Source organism: Dromiciops gliroides, chromosome 3, assembly GCF_019393635.1.
Source record: "Dromiciops gliroides isolate mDroGli1 chromosome 3, mDroGli1.pri, whole genome shotgun sequence".
Lineage (NCBI taxonomy): Eukaryota > Metazoa > Chordata > Mammalia > Microbiotheria > Microbiotheriidae > Dromiciops > Dromiciops gliroides.
This window is the reverse complement of record NC_057863.1, coordinates 320,771,634-320,792,334: the sequence shown is the minus strand read 5'-3', so window position 1 is coordinate 320,792,334 and position 20,701 is coordinate 320,771,634. Positions and strand designations below refer to the sequence as shown.

General features: G+C 38.9%; 1 protein-coding gene across 1 annotated transcript in view; it reads right to left on the bottom strand.

Annotated features, from left to right (window-relative positions):
• The window catches only part of TMPRSS7 (transmembrane serine protease 7), a 101,512-nt gene that overhangs the window by 9,523 nt on the left and 71,288 nt on the right, over positions 1 to 20,701 (bottom strand). Inside the window, 4 exon segments of the mRNA XM_043997077.1 lie at positions 5,616 to 5,790; positions 8,019 to 8,135; positions 9,651 to 9,760; positions 12,476 to 12,587. Coding sequence (XP_043853012.1) covers positions 5,616 to 5,790; positions 8,019 to 8,135; positions 9,651 to 9,760; positions 12,476 to 12,587 — 514 coding nt within the window.

Sequence of the window (20,701 nt, the reverse complement as noted above, 5' to 3'; positions counted from 1 at the left end):
CTTGGGGACCACTAATTTCCTTAATAAATCAAAATTACTTCAAGTCCTGCCTTAGTTTCTCTGTGTTGCATATTGGAATTTGTGGGGCACAATGTACTGATGGACTAAATTAATAGACTGCATGTCACAATCTGAAAAAAAAGCATTTTAATCCATTTGATTTCTCTGTGTAGATTATTAAGGTAAATTCTTTTGAATGGTCAGGGATCTCACTGGAGTGACTTTGAGCACTCTGAGGTCTTAGGTAGTTGACACAATATAATCTGCAACCAGGCACATTAGGAAGATTTCACCGTCTGTAGGGAACCCCTTTTCTTTATAGGATATCCTCCCTGACAACGGCAAACAACTTTGGTAAGCCTTCTTGTTTTATAAATCGTGATACTGACCATTCAACAAAAGCATCTTTGTGGTTGTATCTATCAAGAAATATTATATGATTGTAATATATATGGGGACATCTTATTGGAGAAAAACTAAAAAGAATGTGTTTTGCTGTATCAAGTCAAAAGCTGTATGTATGTATGTATGTATGTATGTATGTATGTATGATAGATCTATTTATCTATTGTGTTCAGGAAGATTATCACCTCTGATATGAAAGTTTACTGAACACTTTTCAGGGCTTCTCATCCACCTTTTGTGTCTACCTGATTCATCCAGCTATCCACTGTGACTCCAAGAAGCTGTAGCATGTGCAGTGGTCACACTCTAGTAAACCATATTGGTAGACAGGCTAAACCAGGTAAAGGTAAGCCTCAAACCCAGTGGTGAGTTGGGGGATGTCTACCCAAAGTATATGAAGATTTTCCCCAATGGAATGGATGAATGAGAACCCTTTTTTCCCAGTGCTTATAAAGACAGTTAAAGTAGGTCATGTGGAATGCTTAGAGTTTGGGCAGACATCAAAGACACCAAGGTCATCCACTACATCCCAGGCCATCATCAGTCATCCTGATTTTTGTCTTAACACTGAACTCAGAAAGAGAAAGGGAGGCTGATGATTTTGTGCAGCTCTGCCTCACTTAAATCCAGTTCATACACAAGTCATCACCTTTGATGTCATTGGTCCTCTCTGAAAATGGAGGGCACCAATATACATATGTCTGTGTGTATGTATGTATGTATAACTAACACAAAAATTCAACGGGATCTTTTATTCTTTGTACCTTTCAGTCAACTGTGAAGACAAGACAACATGTTAAGAAAATCAATGAATCACAGAATCTCAGTTGGATGGGACATTAGCAGTCATCTAGCCCATCTCATACCTAAGGAGGACTACTAATTATTAATGATGATCCAGCTTTTATTTTAAAACATTCAGTGATGGAGGAGTCAATACCTTTTGAGTTAATTCATTCCAACCTGGACAGTTCTAATTGTTAGAAAGTTTGTCCTTAAGTTGAGTCAAAAATCTAGCTTTTCCTTGATGTCCAGGCAAAATAAGCCATATCCTTTTACTTACATAAGGATCTTTTAGATAATTGAAACTAGCTAAGATGTCTCTCTAATCCTTTTCTTCTCCATGTTTAATATGCTCATTTCCTTTAACTGATCATTTTATGGCATGGCTATAAATTCTTTCACCACACTGAGTGACTTCCACTGTGCATATTGCAGCTTGTAATGAAAATTCCAGTCACTCAGCACTCACAAGAAATATGCTCTATGCCAGAGGAGATAGAGTTTAGAACTTATGATATTTAACTCCCCAAAATGGCATCATCTCATTGGTAATTAACATAAAGTTCTGCCAGTCTTCCCATTTGTTCTGTCAAGGTTGTTCTGTAGTGACATAGAAACAGATAGAGTAGATGGTTTTCAGGGGCTTTGGCCCTGCTCAAATGATCAAGGGATATTGAGAGCCAAAGTATAGACATTATTATATTACAAATAGGAATATTTAAGGAGCAGCGTGTGGTGGTGAAATAAAGACTGAACTCAGTGTTAGGATATGAGTTCAAGTGTACCAGAGTCTCTATGGATCCCACTTTGTAAACCAGTAATCATCATTGTGAAGCCAAAGTAGTACAGTCAGCTTTTCTATGCCAAGCAGTAGAAACTTCCTGTTGGAGCCTGCTGAATCCTAAGTCTCAATACACTTGAGCAAATCATTGACTCACCATGTTAAGTGAGGTGTGTAATACAGCCACAGGCACTATCTTAGCAACCTGACTCTAGATGTTGGTAAAAAAGCTTTCAAAGCTTTGAAAAGAGGGGCAGCTAGATGGCACAGTGGATAGAGCACCGGCCCTGGAGTCAGGAGTACCTGAGTTCAAATCCGGCCTCAGACACTTGACACTTACTAGCTGTGTGACCCTGGGCAAGTCACTTAACCCCAATTGCCTCACTAAAAAAAAAAAAAAAAAAGCTTTGAAAAGTGTCTAGCACAATGCCTTGCCCTGCTTTTTTCAGTCTGACTTGTTATTTCCTAAGTGTGGGGAACTCTTGATACAAAGCCTCTCTCCAATGCTATAGATTAGAAACTTGAATATAATTTATAGTCTTAAAGAGTCACCTGAAGCCGCAGAAGCTAATAGTCTTGCTCATGATACACGCTATATACTCCCGATGCCTCTTGTGCCTTTGCCCAATTGATAAATGTTTGTTGAACTGAATTAAATGAGTAAAAATGCTTATACAAACTGAAAATGTATGATTAATTATTTTTGTTTGTTTGTTTGTTTTGGTTTTTTGCAGGGCAATGGGGGTTAAGTGACTTGCCCAGGGTCACACAGCTAGTAAGTGTCAAGTGTCTGAGGCCAGATCTGAACTCAGATCCTCCTGAATCCAGGGCCAGTGCTTTAACCACTGTGCCATCTAGCTGCCCCCGTATGATTAATTATTAACAATAGACTGGTGGGCATCTGGGGAAAAGAAACCAACCACATGGAGAATTTATTTAAGGGATACTTGGGGTTTAAAAAGTGAATCATTGGGGGCAGCTAGGTGGCACAGTGTTTAGAGCACCGGCCCTGGAGTCAGGAGTACCTGAGTTCAAATCCAGCCTCAGACACTTGATACCTACTAGCTGTGTGATCCTGGGCAAATCACTTAACCCCAATTGCCTCACCAAAAAAAAAAAAAGGAATCATTACACAGAAAGAGACATTTCAAATAAATAAAGACCACAATTAGGCAGGGTATCTGCTTGATTCCTGAGATTGTTCTACTAAGCCAAGGATTCTTATCTTTATGTGTTTTTTATAGACCTCTCTGGAAATCTGAGGAAACCTCCGGAGTTCTTCTCAGAATGTTTTTAAATGTATAAAATAAAATACATAGAAGTAAATAAAAAAATGAAAAAAGATATAAATTTTCCCCCATCTAAGTTCATGGACCACCTAAAATCTTTCCCATAACTCCTTGGGCATCTAGACCTCAGCTAGGAACCCCTGTACTGGGACAACAAGTATTTAGGAGTCTTATTTGTTTTGAGATTGAGCCTTCCTATCTCACCTAGGCTGAAAGTGTAGTAGCCTTAGTCACATTACTAAGTGGCATGGCAGCTTTTGAGCTGCTCTGTTTTCACCCCCACCCCCTTAGGCAGCTTGGTGACTCTAACAGCCCCTACCTCTCCCATTGTAGACTATAAGTGTGTGCCACTATGCCTAACCATTTACATGTTAATGATTGGTTGAAAATTTTCTTCCTGACAAAACTATTCCTAAAACTATTTCTATCCCTAATATTCCTATTGCTAATTCCTAATGTCCTATTGCTAAGGACAGGATTGTTTACTTATAAAATCTCAGGAAATCAGCAAAGAAACTAATTGAGACAATAGCTTCAGCAAAGTAGCAGATTACAAAATATACACATGTAAATCAATATTAAGGCAGCTAGATAAAGCCCCAGGCTTGGAGTCAGGAAGACTCATCTTCCTAAGTACAAATCTGATCTCAGACACTTACAAGCTATGTGACTCTGGGCAAGTCACTTAGCCCTGTTTGCCTCCGTTTTCTCATCTGTCAAAAGAACTGGAGATGGAAATGGAAAACCTCTCTAGTATCTTTGTCAAGAAAACCCCAAATGAGGTTGTGAAGAGTCAGACACAACTGAAGCAACGCAACAACAACAAATCAATCTTGTTTCTATCTAGAGAGAACAAAATCTGTGGAAGTTCCATTCAAAATAACTTCAAAATGCATAAGGTATCTATCTAGGGGTCAATCTACCAAAGCACATTATTTACCTGTATAGATACAATTACAAAATGTTCCTTAAAATAATAAAGAACAACTTAAATAGTTGGGGTGTCACGGGATGAGGGACCCCAACCCCCAAGGAATCCTTAACCTTTCCCAAGGAAAAAGCAGCTCTGTCTCCCACCTCAGGAATACAGCATGGCTGAGCACAAGGACCCTAGTCTACAAGGAGCAAAGATGATATATTGACATGGGTGAGTGATATTTATATTCTAGGCATTCCTTCCTAGTTGTTTCCCATCTCAGTTGTTTTGCCCTTCCCAATTATTTTGCATTTCCCTCCCAGTTGTTTGGACAGCTTTTGTTTGTAAACATACAAAAAGACCAGCCCTTCTCTTACTCAGCAAGACAGTCTCCATAATGAGTCTCTTCTAATAAATCTCTTTTTATTTTACAGTATTTACAGTGAGCCTCCAATTCTTTGGGTGAGCTAGCCCCCCCCATCCTGGTCACAAAGCCCCCCAACAGGCAGTCACATTAAGTGATGCTAGAATAATGAACTTGAAAAAAATTAACGTAGAAACTTAGTGCTATACCAATCTAAATACAATAGAGCTAGACAAAATAATAATTTAAAAATTCATTTTGAAAAACAAAAGCTCCACACAAGAAAGATAATAAAATATTGGGTTGCATTCAGAAAGACATTATCTTAAATGAGACAAGTGATAGATCCACTGTACTCTACTCTGACCAGATAATACACAGAATATTTGGTTTGGTTCTATGCACATTTTAGGGAGGTCATTGATAACCTGGAGAACATTCAAGGGAGGATGACTAGAATGATGAAGGGGCTCGTGATCATTCCATATGACAATCAGTTAAAAGAACTGGGGGCAGCTAGTTGATTTCATGACACTGGGAGAGAGGAAAGAGGGAGCGAGAAAGAAGGATGGGAGGAAGGAAGGAAGGAAGGAAGGAAGGAAGGAAGGAAGGAAGGAAGGAAGGAAGGAAGGAAGGAAGGAAGGGAAGGAGGGAGGGAGGGAAGAAAGAAGGGAGGGAGGGAGGAAGGAAGGATGGGAAGAAGGAAGGAACTAGCCAGGGGATACATTACAGCTGCCTTCAAGTATTTGAAAAGTTGGCATATGGAAGAGGCATTTAACTTGTTTGGTTTGGGCCCAGAGGGCAGGTTATTCATGCAAGTTGAAAAGAAGTGAATTTCCTCTTGATAAAAGGAAAAAAAAAATCCTTGAAAATAAGGCTATGTAAAAGTAAAAGTAAAAGTACTCATTCTCTGCTCACAAGTTGGAGATTTTGTAGAGGACAGTTTTCTGCAGATATGGACTGATCTAGGTGACCTCTGAGGCCTTTCCAAATCTGAACGTCTGTGATTCTTTCACCTGGAGAGACTTGAAAGCAGCAAACATTGCCACAGTAGGTAGGAAAGTAATTTCTGTTTACCTGCTTCCTTGGAAACAGTGGGCTGCAGAGAGGAGCCATTCCCTGGAGATGACTGAGGCACCACAGTAAGCAGACCCAACAAAATGGAGGCTGACTTGCCATGGCCACCCACCTTCCTGAGTATCAGAACCACCAATGATGCGGTGCAGAATAGAGGAGGAAGTCCTGCTGCAACCTTCAACAGTGAAGAGAAATGAAATTAGGTTTGTACTGGAATTGGGGCTCTACCACTATGGTAAACCTACTTCTTCCAGAAGAGAGTGAACATTTGGGTCTTCTCTGAGGCTGGCGTTACCCAAACTCCTTCATTTCTACATACATTTTTTTTCCTTGTCTGTGTACACAAATTTTCTATTCCATCCATATGAGACAGAGGTTGGAGAAGAGGAGGAAGGGAACAGAAATAAGCTGAGAGGGATCAACCTGAGGGAAGGGTCTGGTAGCTAGAGCTGGCCAAGTGACAAGAGAAACATAAAGAGTTTGGTTATGACAAACTCAGGTGACTGAAAACTGAGTGAAGCTGCCCTGGTCTCCATTCCCAAGACAATGAATCACCTGGGCCTGACTGACCAGACTGACCAGACAGTTCTAGGCTATGATTATTTTGTAGATCTCCCAAGCTCTCCCCTCCAGAGATTCCCAAGCTTTCTTTTATTTGGGGGGGGGGGTTGGGGGGGGAATCTTTCTTTATGTACTTTTGCTTGGTATGTAAAACAACTTACCTGGTGAAACTGTGAGAAACTTACTTTTCCCATGGTCAGTCTCATTGCTCTCTGTTTTGGTGACCTATTTAAATTCTGTCCCCAGTTCTCTTTTTCAGGTACCCTAGCACCTGCTGTGTAGTATCACAAGGTGCAATTCCTCTGCCCCAATCAAATACCTTAATTTTGTTATATTGATTGCTTTCATTAATTTTCAGGTTGACAGGTAGGAAGTAAAGATAAGATCCAAATAGAGCAAAAGTTGAAACCGTTTCAAAATCGAGGTCATTGTAACCCTGGAGGGGAATGGGGGTGGAGAAGAAGACAGGCAACCACAAAGTAATTATTAAAATACCACAAGGAGATTGCTATTATAAACAATGCTTATTCCAAACATGGGAATAATACTTGACAAGGATTCACAATAATGGTTGAATCTATTTAGAGATTTTTTGCTGCTCTGATGAGTGTCAATAGTATGAAATTTGATGAATGTACATATATATGCAAGGTGCTCCAAAAGTCTTAGATCAGTTTTAAACCACTGAAGTTTATATAATTATAGTCATACACCTAGAGCTGGGAAAGACCTCAGAAACTTCTCCTTCAACCTCCTCATTTTTCATTCAAAGAAATGGAGACCTAGGGAAGTTAAGTGACTTATCCAAGGTCAGATAAGTAGTATGCACAAGGAATGTGTGGCTATAAAACACGTGTATATGTACAGGGTGGGCCAAAAGTCACAAAGAAATTTCAGTATTTAATAACTTCTTTATTTTTTTGTTTTTAATTTATAATACCATAACATCATATAAAGCATATATAGGGAATGAATTTACATTATTTGTGAAAAAAACCAAATCTTGTAAATGGTGAAAAATAAGGAAAATAATTTTTAAAAGGTAGCAGCTACATAATGAGCACATATATGTACACATACATGCACGTATACATGTGTTCATATACATATACACTTATATCTTGCATGTGTATACATGCAGTGGCGACTCACATGAATATATGTATGTATGTATGTATGTATGTATGTATGTATGTATGTATGTATGTATGTATATTTGTGTATATCTCTACACTGTGTAGCTGCTACCCCAAGTGATATTTGTAGATACAGGCATTCACGCATATGTACACATACACATGTGTGCACACAGAGAAAGAGCACTAAACTAATTTACATGCACACAAGGTATATGTGCATGCATTACTATTACTAACCATTACTCATTACATTTATAGTCACTATTTCTTAGATAATGACTCAGCTTTGGCTAATGGATATATCCTGGTTGTGGGTGGGTGGGTGTGGGGAAATCCATTGATTGTGTTTCAAGTGAAACTTCTATTCTTCAGGCTATTTATTTACAATGCCTTCATCTGGAATATTAGCCAGCATAAGTTCATCAAACAGAGTTTTAATTACTAATGGCTGTTATCAAGGCAAAGGTTACTTTAAAACGTTTATTTACAAAAGATAGTTCCTTTTTATTTTTTAAACATTTTTCTTGTTGTTTTTTTATGTTTCCTCCCAATAAAAAGTATAGATTTTTCTACCTGTTCTTGCTTGCTACATAGAGACATGCATTTAACATTTTTTCTCAATGAAGTTTAGCTTAGATAGAAGTTAAAACCAATAAGCTGAAGAAATAAAGGCATTGTCAAGAAGATCCTACTTTGTACTTACTACAGCCTTTCTCATCACTCCCATCTGGGCAGTCTACTGTCCCATCACACTTGGCATTTTGTTTTCTAAAGCAAACATCATTGCCACACTTGAAAGTTTGGTTGTTGCATGGAATTCCTAAAAGAAAACCAAATAAGTTTATTCTGTGGTTACCTCACCAGGGAATGATAAGCATGAGTCATCACAAATTTCATTACTCAGTGTACTTTTGCCAAATGTTGTGTTTATTGCTGCAGGGAAAAAAAAACAACACAAGGAAGATGGAAATGAAATAATCACACAGGAATCAGATCTCAGACCACATTTAAAGACAATTAGAAGAGGCCTGTGGGAAATAGATGATGCTCAGTTTGGTGACCTCTCCAATCAGTCCATAGGAAAAAAAAAAAGCAATTGGACATCAAGGACTTGAGTCCATATTCTTCTCTGGGAGGAAAAGTAATAATACCACATTTATATAGAGTTTTAAATTGGACAACACACTTTATAGCTATTGCATTTTCTCAACAACCCCACGTGGTAGGTGCTATTATCCCCATTTTACAGATGGGGAAACTGAGATTCAGAGAGGTAACTTTTTGTGGGATAATGAGGTTTAACTGACTTGCTAGTAAGTGTCAAGTGTCTCAGGCAGGATTTGAACTCAGGTCCTCCTGAATCCAGGGCTGGTGCTTTATCCACTGTACCACCTAGCTGCCCCTTCAGAGAGGTAATTTGCTCAGGATCACACAGCTAGTAAGTGTTTGTGGCAGATTTCAAATTTAGGTCTTCTTGATTCTAAGTCCAGGCCTCTATCCACTACAGTGTACCACTTGGCTGGGCGAAAGAAAGAAAGAAAGACAGAAAGACAGACAGAAAGAAAGAAAGACAGACAGACAGACAGAAAGAAAGAAAGAAAGAAGGAAGGAAGGAGGAAGGAAGGAAGGAAGGAAGGAAGGAAGGAAGGAAGGAAGGAAGGAAGGAAAGAAGGAAGGAAGGAAGGAAGGAAGGAAGGAAGGAAGGAAGGAAGGAAGGAAGGAAGGAAGGAAGGAAGGAAGAGACAGAAGCAATCATTAAAATCATTTGCTTCTTTTTTTAAAAAAATTATTTATTTATTTGGAATTTTCCCCAAGTTACATATATAAACACATTTTTACATTGATTTTTTGTGTGTGTGTGTGTGAGGCAATTGGGGTTAAGTGCCTTGCCCAGGTCACACAGCTAGTAAGTGTCAAGGGTCTGAGGTCGGATTTAAACTCAGGTCCTCCTGACTCCAGGGTTGGTGCTCTATACACTGTATCACATAGCTGCCCTCCCCCCTCCAAAAAAAAATATTTGCTTCTTGTCAGAAGTAAACCAATAAAAATGAGATTCTTGGGAAACTGCAGGACATTTAGCTCTTATAAGACCAGGTTTGCATAACCTTAGAGGGTATATAGTGTTCTGTGGCATTTAGTGCCTTGTGCCATTGCCACTGGCAGGGGGTGGGGTCTTGTCAGTCAAATGACCTCAGGTCCTTAATTTTCCTCCACCTCTGAGCTACAAGAAAAGCAGAATGATAAATAACATCACATACATAACAGGCATGGCATGCCCCAGAAAAAGATTTAGGAAAAGGTCTGCAGAAAAGGATGCAGAGTGAAGATTCCTTACTCTGAGTACAATTCTGTTCATCTTGGCCATCTTCACAGTCTCTAAAGCCATCACAGACCAGGGGGGGCTGATATTTGAAGGTACTGACATTACAAGCAGGCTGAGCACGCCTAGAACAAAGAGCAGAGAACAAAGTCATGAGTCTGAGTCAGTGTTTGGAGGCTTTGAGGAAATGACATTCTTAAGGCTGCAGTTGCACAATGGGGATGCAAAGTTTCTGAAATTAAACAAATCCTCAGCCTGTCACTTCAAAAACCAACATACTCCTAGTTCCATGAGGATCAATCCAAATTATTGTTGTTGTTTGTCCTTCATTCTCAAATAGGACCATGACATAGGGGAAGTGACGTCATGACTTGCAGTGAATTGGATCTAAGTAAGGGAGGGCTGTGCCAAGTCATCAGACTCTCTCCTCCAGAGCCATCTGGGTCCAGTGGAAAGATATACATCAGGGTGACTGGAGATGTTCTGGATGTTTGAGGCAAAGGGGTTAAATGACTTGCTTAGGGGGCAGATAGGTGAAGCAGTAGATAGAGTGCTGGCCCTGGATTCAGGAGGACCTGAGTTCAAATCTGGCCTCAGTCATTTAATACTTACTAGCTGTGTGACCCTGGGCAAGTCACTTAACCCCAATTGCCTCACCAAAAACAAAACAAAACAAAAATGACTTGCTCAGGGTCACATAGCTAGTGTCAAGTGTCTGAAGCCAGACTTGGGATGAGGTTTTCCTTACTCCAGGGCCAGTGCTCTAACCACTGCACCACCTAGCTGCCCCACCAACCCAAATGAAGGCTAGCAAGCTATAGTTACATGGTTTGTAGGGGAGGAATTAAACTACAAGAGTTCATTCTTAAGTGTTTCTTCTTGTTTAAAAACAACAGAAAGAAATAAATTATTCTGCGTTCATAGCACACATTTATCTAAGTATTTCTTCCCATCCTAGAAATAGTCCCATAAAGCTCCTTGGACAAAGACAATGCCTTTTGTATTCAAAACAGCTTCTGCCCTGAACCAGCAGTCGACTGAAGTAACTGGAGAGTTAGGTGAACACTTTAAAGAACTGAATTAATTCTTTTGGGCATTCAATCCAGTGTATAGTGGCGGGTCATCTTTGGTATCCTATAATGCCACCACCATTATATTTATCTATTTCCATGTCTTAACAGATTCAATTCAATAAACACTTATTAAGTACCTACTATGTGCCAGCTGCTGTGCTAAGTGCTGAGGATACTAAAAAAATAAAATAAAAAAAGACAGTACCTGGGAACAAGAAGTACCTAGTATGGACCCTAGAGTAGAAATCAACTGAGCTGCCAGTGGAAAATGGAGAATTACCTTGAAAGTTCTGAGCCCTTTGGGAGGAGTTTATTGTTCCTCCCTCTAGCATTCAATCACAAGAGTGAGGCAACTGAGGGAGCTGAGAAGGCATTGTGTATTGAAACAAATCTCTTCTGAGTGTGACACGTATAATCCTTAAAGATTTCATTTAGCTTCTGATTTACTCCCAAGAAGTAGCTCACAAAAAGTGGGTAGATGCTCACTTAACTGAATGGGAAAAATCGTGATAACTGCATAGGTGATAATGACATAATCACTTTACAGTAAAACATTGCAGCAATAAAGCATAAGAGGATTCGTGCCTCAATCACCAGAGAATGATCAGTAGTCAGAATTTATCCCAATTCATTAGATGATTATTGAGACTAAAATGATCAACATTCTATATCTATGTATTGATGTGTTGATTCATATTCATTGTTTTTAATTCTTCTTATATTCAACAAGGCCTAATTCCAAGTAATGTTTATGACATGTGGAGCATGGGATCTAAATCTCTGATTTCCTTAAGCTAGTGAACCCTATGACATACCCCCTCTTTAAAAGCAGATTACTCTACTCTGAAAATTATAGTCACTGAGAGAGTAGATGATTTGCTCAGGATTATATAGCCAATTTGAGTCAACTGGACTTGAACCCAAGTCTTCCTGATTCTGAGGCCTTAAACATCATTCTGTTGCTGCCTCTCAACTATGAGTTAATGAAAGAAAATAATTACAGCAAGCTATTGCAATTATACCTAAACTCAACATCTAGGGCCTTTGGGAAAGGGTGGGACCAGCATTCATTTATGAATCAGTTTCTCAAGACTGTTCCCTTAAACCATAAATATAATGTTGCCTGCAACAAAAATACTAAACAATGACACTATTCTCTGAAAGGGGGGGGGGACTTCTGGTGGTCTTTTTCAATGTGTTCTAGGAACCTTTCAGTTATGAAATTGAGTCTTTCCTCTATGAGAATATATGTGGAGTTAATTGTTTTATAGATTCTGGATAACAGAGAGTATATAACCCCCTCTAACTTTTCTACCCACAGTCTCCCAATCTCTTGACTTCTCTGGGTGCTTTCCTAAGTCATTTTTCTTTGGTGGAAGAATTTGTCCTCCTCTGCCTTCCTGCTTTTACAAATTAGCAAGCTGAGCTCCAGTTGTGGGGCTTGGAGAGTCTGGTGGGCCAGTGAGGAAATATGGGCAGATACCTTAAAGATTAGCAGCCATAAACAGACCAGAAGTGAGAGGCCATAGTGAGTAGGGGGCAAAGGAAAGAACTGGTCCAAATTGATATGCAAGGGGCTGGACGGGAAGTTAGGCAGACAGGAAGTCAAAGTCAGAAACTGACCAAGGCAATTGGCCAAGAGGACTCGGCAGGAAGTCAGAAACTGAGTTTGAGTATCACTGTGTCACACGGCTAAAGTCTAAAAATACAAGAGAATATATTCAAGTAGTTTTTCGTTGACATGAATCAGATTGAAAACCCAGATACCAACCACAGTAAAGTTCATCACTTTCATCAAAACAGTCATTGCTGCCATCACAACGCTGAGCCTGGGGAACACATAATCCAGTGGAACATCTGAAGTGATTTGCTGGACAAGCTAGAGACAAAAGAAGGCAGAGAAGTGAAGCACATTCCTAAGTGGTATAAGACTACATAAGTCAAATGCTCAATAGGAGGTTGTTAAGCTAATTATTTCCATTTCTACAGCAAGCTGTGGCTATAGGAAGCCTATGATAAAGGAATTTTAAGTTCATGTCTCCATAATTTCTTCCCAGAATCACTGGCATAAATTGTATTGCAACATTCTTATTCTTAGAAATTCATCAGAAAAGGCAGTGTTGAAGAATAGAGGAAGAAAACAGATGGACAGGAATTTTGGATTAATGTTCCATCTAGAGTCACATAGACTCTAGGGGCAGCTAGGTGGCCCAGTGGATAGGGTGCTGGGTCTGGAAGACGCATCTTCCTGAGTTCAAATTTGCCTTGAGACACTAGTTGTGTGACCCCGGGCAAGTTATGTGACCCTATTTGCCTCAGATTTTTCATCTGCAAAATGAACTGAAGAAGGAAATGGCAAACCCCTCCAGTATCTTTGCCAAGAAAACCCCAAATGGGGTCAGGAAGAGTCTGACATGACTAAACAACATTAAGAGAGTCATATGGGAATTAAAGAATGACAAGAAGTACTGGCTCCACGTACCACTAGCAAAGCTGTGTGGCCTTGGTTACTTAAACTTCTTGCGTTTCAGTTTCCTCATCTGTAAAAATAAGCAGGTTGGACAAAATGGCTTCTGAGGTTCTGTTGTTTTCAGTCATATCCAACTCTTTGTGACCCCATTTGGGGTTTTCTTGGCAAAAATGCTGGAGAAATTTTTTTTCAATCTTAATAGTATGTTGTTTTTTTTCTGATACTGGAGTAATTTGCCATTTGCTTCTCCAGCTTATTTTACAGATGAGGAACAAACTGGGCCACATTACTTGCCCAGGCTCACACAGCTAGTGTCTAAAGACAAATTTGAACTCGGGAAGATAAGTGACTTTCCCAGGTTCACACAACTAGTAAGTGTCTGAGGTGGAATTTGAGTTGAAGGAGCCAAGTTTTCCTGATTCTAAGCTCAGTGCTCTACTTGTTGTGCCACCTAGCTGTCCTGTTCAGTTCTTTTCTTTTTTTTTTAAGTGAGGCAATTGGGGTTAAGTGACTTGCCCAGGGTCACACAGCTAGTAAGTGTTAAGTGTCTGAGGCCGGATTTGAACTCAGGTATTCCTGACTCCAGGGCCGGTGCTCTATCCACTGTGCCACCAAGCTGCCCCCCTGTTCAGTTCTAAATCCATAATATTGTTGTTTGTCTTTCATTCTCAGAAAGGATCATGACATGGGGAAGTGTTGTCATGACTTGCACTGAATTGTATTTGGCTGAGGGAGGGCTATGCAAAGTCACCAAACTTACTCTTTCTTCCAGAGCCAAGATACTGATCAGGATGACTGGAGATGGCCCTAGATGTTTAAGGCAATTGGGGTTAAGTGGCTTGCCCAGGGTCACATAGCTAGTAAGTTTCTGAGGTCAAAATTTAACTCGGGTCTTCCCAACTTCAGGGCCAGTGCTCTATCAACTCTGCCACCTAGTTGCCCTATAATCTATAAAGGCATGATCTGGGCTCCCTTCCAGTTCTGACTTTCTAGGGTTCTAAGTCCACAGTGCCCACTGACATCACACTAATTACTCAGTTCTCTGATCCTAATCATGGCTCTCAGGGCTGAGATTCAGATATATAATTATGAAGTCTAGGGGTTGGTAAATTCACCTCAATGGCCAAATCTCACCAGTTGCTGCTTATGATCGAAGGCCAGTTTTTGCATTTTTAAATATGATAAAGCTTCATTTTAAAATGTAAAAACCATTTTTATTGTCCTAGGCTGGATCTTTTAAGGGGGAAATACAGTTTATTGACCCCTGATCTTGTCCAATAGACTTATAAGTCATCATATTAATTGTCTAGTCCAATTCCCTCATCTTATAAATAAGGAGACTTGGGTCCAGGGACATAAAGTGACCCCAACCAATGTCACACAGCTCTTTGGTGACAGAAGTTGTATTTGAACCCTGGTCTATTGATTTCCAGTCCAAGCTCTCTGCACTACACTACTCCTACAGATAGTCGTATCTCTACATTAGCTCAAACTGCCATCTCCTTCATTTACAATCAAATATACCAAACAAATGTATTGTAGAGAGAGGCAGCTCTCTCTGTTCTTGTACAAGGAAAATAGGTGTAAGGCTACAATAGACACATCAGGTGAACTTTCAGCCAAATCTAATAAATAGACCTATCTAGGAGTGTACTGGAGCCAGTCTGTACTGCCTTGTGAGAGCTGATTGTTAAATTTTCAGTGTAAGTACTTACACCTTCAAAATTGGCAAATAACTACAAATCAGAATTTGATTTATTGTTTTGTTGATTATCTAGAGTTTAAAAAGTGATGGAAAAATATTAATAATAATGCAAATAAACCTAAAAGTATACCACACATATATTCCCCCCCTCTGATGAGTCAGCTGTTAAACATTTTACCTATATCCCTAAAATCTATCCTTACTAAAATCTCATGTTTATGGCATAGATAGTCAGGAAGTGGAACTGAAAATCTATTGGCTAACTACCTCTTTCTGTAATGGTCAATCTGAGCTCCTAATATTCAGGACCCAAAAGGAATTAGTGTAGGCTTCTTCTACATGATTAGCATCCATAGAGCTAGAGCTGGAAGCAAACCTTAAAGGTAATCTAGGTCAACACCTTCACTTTACAGATGAGGAAGCTGAAGTCTGGGTGGGGGGTGTTAGGTGACTTGCCCATGGTTGCACAGCTGGTAAGTGGCACGGCTGGGAATTTGAACTTAGGTCCAGGATTCCAAGTTCAACATTACAGTTTTAACACTTCCTCCCATCCTCCACCCCCTCCCCCAACAAATGCTTAGAAGGGACTTGGTGAAGAAAGGGTTGTGATTAAAGGAGCTTTCTGTTTCCAGCTAAAAGCGAAATAGGTAAGATAATTTTAGTATCAAATATCTGATTTTTTAAAAATCTGTCAAATTGAAGTTCATAGGATTATAGAGTTGGTCCCAGAAGGGATCTTATAAGTTATCTCATCTAACTCCTCATTTTTAAGTGAGGAAAATGAGGCTCTGAGAGATTTTTAAAAAAACAAAACAAAAACTTGTCCAAGGTCACAGAATTTTTAAGTAATAGAGGCAGTATTTAAACCCAGGTCTTCTGACTCCAAACCCATCACTCATTCTACTGTAACACAACTACATATTTGAGTTGGAAAGAACCTCTGAGATCATCCACACAATCTCTCATTTTTTACAAATGAGGAAACAGAGACCCAGGACCTAACCAAGGTCATGCAAGTAGTAAGTAGAATAAGCAAAGAGCAAGCTCAGGTCTTTTGACTCCAAATCCAATGTGTTTTTTTTTTAATTTAAAAAACACAACCAAACACAACAATTTCAGTTCCTAATTCTGTCTCTCCTTCTAGTCCTTCCCTACTCACAAGAGAAGGAGAGAGAGAGCAAGAAAAAAAAAGAAAAGAAAAGAAAGTGAAAGTAAATGCTACAATAAGGATTCAGAGTTCTTCAGTTTTCTTTCTAGAGGTAAATAGCATTTTTCCATCATGAGTCCTTTGGAATTGTCATGAATCATTGTATTTGATCAAAACAGCCAAGTCTTGCATAATTGATTATCACAACAAATTGCTGTTACTGTGTACAATGTTCTCCTAGTTCTGCTTACTTCACTTTGCATCAGCTCTCTATAAGTCTTCCCAGGTTTTTTCTGAACAATCCCTCATGTCATTTTGTATGGCACAAGAGTATTCCATCACAATCATATAACATATGTTCAGTCCCATTCCCCAATTGATGGGCTTTCTCTCAGTTTCCAACTCTCTACCACCATAAAAGGAATTGCTATAAATATTTTTTTTACATATAGGTTCCTATTTCTTTTTCCTTTGCTGTCTTTGAGGTCCAGACATAGTAGCTGTATTGCTGGGTCAAGGGGTATGCACAGTTTTATAACCTTTTGGGCATAGTTCCAAATTCTTTTCTAGAATGTTTAGGACCAGTTCACAACTCTACCAACAGCACATTATTGTCCCAATTTTTCCACATTCCCTCCAACATTTATCATATTCCTTTTCTGTCATATTAGGTGTGAGATGGTACCTCAGAGTTGTTTTAATTTGCATTTCTCTAATCAGTATTGATTCAGAGCATTTTTTTCATATAATCATTGATAGCTTTGATTTCTTCTTCTGAAACTGCTTGTTCATATCCTTTTGACCATTTATCAATCAGGAAATGGCTCTTATTTTTATAAATTTGACTCAGTTCCTTATATATTTGAGAAATGAGTCCTTTACCAGAGAAACTTACTATGATTTTTTTCATAGCAATTTGTTTCATTTATGCAAACTTTTTTCTTTTTTAATGTAATCAAAATTATCCATTTTGATTCCTATGATCAGCCAAATTTAATAAATAGACCTATCTAGGAGTGTGCTGGAGCCAGTCTGTACTGCCTTATGAGAGCTGATTGTTAAATTTTCAGTGTAAGAATTTACATCTTGGAAATTGGCAAATAACTACAAATCAGAATTTGATTTATTGTTTTGTTGATTATCTAGGGTTATAGAAGTGATGGAAAATATTAATAATAATGCAGATAAAACCTAAAAGTATGTCACGCGTATATTCCCCTCTCTGGTGAGTCAGTTGTCAGTTTCTTGTTTTGGTTGTGAACTCTTCCCTTAGCCATAGATCTGACAGGTAAATTTTTCCCATGCTCCTTTAATTTGCTGATATCACCCTTTATGTGTAAGAGTGAGCTCTTTTTAGTATATGGTATGAGATGTTGGTCTGTGCCTAGTTTCTGCCAGACTGCTTTTCAGTTTTCCCAATGGTTTATGTCAAATAGTGAGTTTTTGTCCCCAAAACTTGCTTTTTGGGATTTATCAAACATTAGATTACTGTGATAATTTACTTCTATATATTGTGTGCCTATCTTTTCACTGATCTACCACTCTATTTCTTATCAACTTCCAGATTATTTGATAATTACCTCTTTCTAATATAGTTTAAAAATCTGATATTATTAGGCTATCTTCCTTCATTTTTTCCATTGATTCCCATGTTGTTCTTGACCTTTTTGTTCCTTCAAATGAATTTGTTATTATTTTGTCCTAGATCTAAAATAATTCTTTGGTAATTTGATTTTTGTGGCATTGAATAAGTAAATTAATTTAGGTAGTCTTGTCATTTTTATTATATTTGCCTTTGCCTACCCAAGAGCAATTAGTATTTCTCCAATTATTTAGATTTGTCTTTGTCTGTGTCATAAGTGTTCTGTAATTGTGTCCATATAGTCCCTATATGTGTCTTGGTATTAGACTCCAATATATTTCTCTACTATCTGAAGTTATTTTAAATGGAATTTCTTTATATTTTGGTTTTTCCTGCTGGGTCCAGTGTTTTCTTAATCACAGAGAAAAAACAAACAAATCACTTGCTCCATACTTATCTAACCAAGCAGACTAATAGCAGGAGTGTCTGGGAAGCCAGGTCAAAGTGTCAAGTGCCTCAACTACTAGAGAAGAACTGGAAAGAAAACAGGGTAAGAGCCTTAGGCTGTCATTCAGGGACATATTGGATCCGAGACTTTGACATTTAAATTTGGATTCCCTTCCTTCAGGACCCTCAAGGTCATTGAAACTATGAGACAGTCAATTAGGACAACCCAATATGGGTTGGTCAAGGGGAGAAGTATGCCAATGGAGTCTTGCCTATGGGCAGCTAGGGTGACACAGTGGATAAAGCACTGGCTTTGGATTCAGGAGGACCTGAGTTCAAATCCAGCTCACACACTTGACACTTACTAGCTGTGTGACCCTAGGCAAGTCACTTAACCCTCATTGCCCTGCCCCCCCCCCAAAAAAAAGATAATGAGGAGTCTTGCCTAATGGTGATTGCTGGGTCTTGAACGTATCCATCAGGAATGGCTTGTTAGGATCCAATTAGTAGTTTTTAGCTGGGTTGGAATTGGAGCAATTGCCAACCAGGGTTCTGTTCCAGGGAGATATCAATGGGGAGTACTGATTTGTATCACAGATAGGGTACAAGCCTGACCTGGGTGCAGTGACTTGTCTCCACCCATCCAGCATATTGATAGGCATGAAAGACACTTAAACACTGGGGATTGTCAGCCTCAGAAATGCACTGACTTCTCCAGCTTCAACAATTTTCCTTAAGAAGGTTTGAGTTTAATATTACTCTCTGGACTTACTGACACCGTACTGATTTCCTGGAATGTCACTGAGGCCCTGTCTATAGCAACATCTATTCTGTGAGCTTAAAGTTCCAGCAGATTTAAGACAAAAGGGACTGATCTGATTTTTCTTTCCCCAGATCTCCATAGTTAATCTAGGCCAAAATGAACCATAAAGACCTAATTGAAGTCCAGCCTAGCTGTACACAGAAAATTCTTCACCAAGTCAGGGCTTCAGAAACAAATTTTAGTAGATTGGCAATTTGGGGCTTCAATTCAATTCAATACCAGAACTCAAACTAAACTAAAAATCCATTAAGAATCTATTAGGGGTAACTAGGTGGTGTAGCATATAGAGTATTGGGACTGAAGTCAGGAGAATGTGAGATCAAATCTGGCCTCAGATATGACACTTAACTCTGTTTCCTTAAAAAAAAAAAGAAAAGAAAAGATAAAGAAAAAAAAATCTATTAAACACTGCAGAGAGGCTAGAGTGAGTGTTGCTGGGGGGTGGTTGTAGAGAAATCAAGCAATTTTTTCTAAAATCCATTGTGCAATTTCCTTCCCGATTCCTCTAAGAGTATGCTGAACTTTAAGGAATATAATGAAAAATATTAGGGGGAAAAAAGAATCTACTAAGTATCTACTATGTGCTGGTCCCAGGTGTATACAAAAAAGTCCTCTCGGTTTATTGAGAAGCTTTCCATTTGATAGGAATAATTTCCTAGTGGGTTAATAACCTGAGTTTGGGGCCTCAAGGAAGAAAAAGTTTTTCAATAAGCAGAGATAAGAAGGAAAGCATCCCAGGCATGAGCCAAGCAGTACAGTTCAAAACTGAGGAATTTCCACAGTGATAATATTATCCTACTATTAAGAACTAACGGAGAAGTATTTAATTGACTATAAAACAACACTGCCAGGGTGGAGCACCTAAGATGTAATGACAACAAACAATAAAAACTCGATTTTTGAAATGCTCCTTTAAAAAAAAAAGAAAAAAGCAACTATATAATGGCGTTAAAAACTCAATGTTTACCATTTAAAACTCTACAATGCGACCCATTGCAGTAGCACTCCATTAGAGATTATGTTATGAAAATAGGAGAGAAGCAGTGTATCCTGGTGGATAGAGAAAGGACCTTGAAGCCTTTGACATATACTAGCTATATCATCCTGGGCAAGTCATTAATCTTTTCACTAGGCAGAGGAGTCAAACACTCAGCTTGCCAGGAAGCCCATGCCAGTGCCAGATTATAATGTAATTGAGAATATTTAACAAAATAAATAAAAAATACGAGGGCAACTAGGGGTGCTTGCCCTGAAGTCAGGATGATCTGAATTCAAATCTAGGCCACAGACACTCACTAGCTGTGTGACCCTGAACAAGTCACTTATCCCTGTTTGCCTCAGTTTCCTCATCTGTAAAAGAGGACACATTGGAGAAAGAAATGGCAAACCACTCCAGTATCTTTGCAAGAAAATCCCATGGACAAAGTCCAAGGGTTCAGGTAGGGTCAACTGAATGACTTAACAAGAGCAAAATAAAAATAAACAAAAATAAAATAAATAATAATTAAATTCAAATTCAAAAATAATAAAATAAACAAAATAGAAACAAAACAAGATAATATTGCTCTTAAAAAACTAAGTCAGGGAGTAGCTAGGTGGCATAGTGGATAGAGCACTGGCCCTGGATTCCAGGAGGACCTGAGTTCAAATCTGGCCTCAGACACTTGACACTTACTAGCTGTGTGACCCTGGGCAAGTCACTTAACCCCGATTGCCTCACAAAAAAACCCCAACAGAAAACAACAAAAAAATAACCTAAGTCAATAGGGCCACACCCAGGGGATCCCTATGTGGGAATGAGTGGCTTGTTTCCACTTGA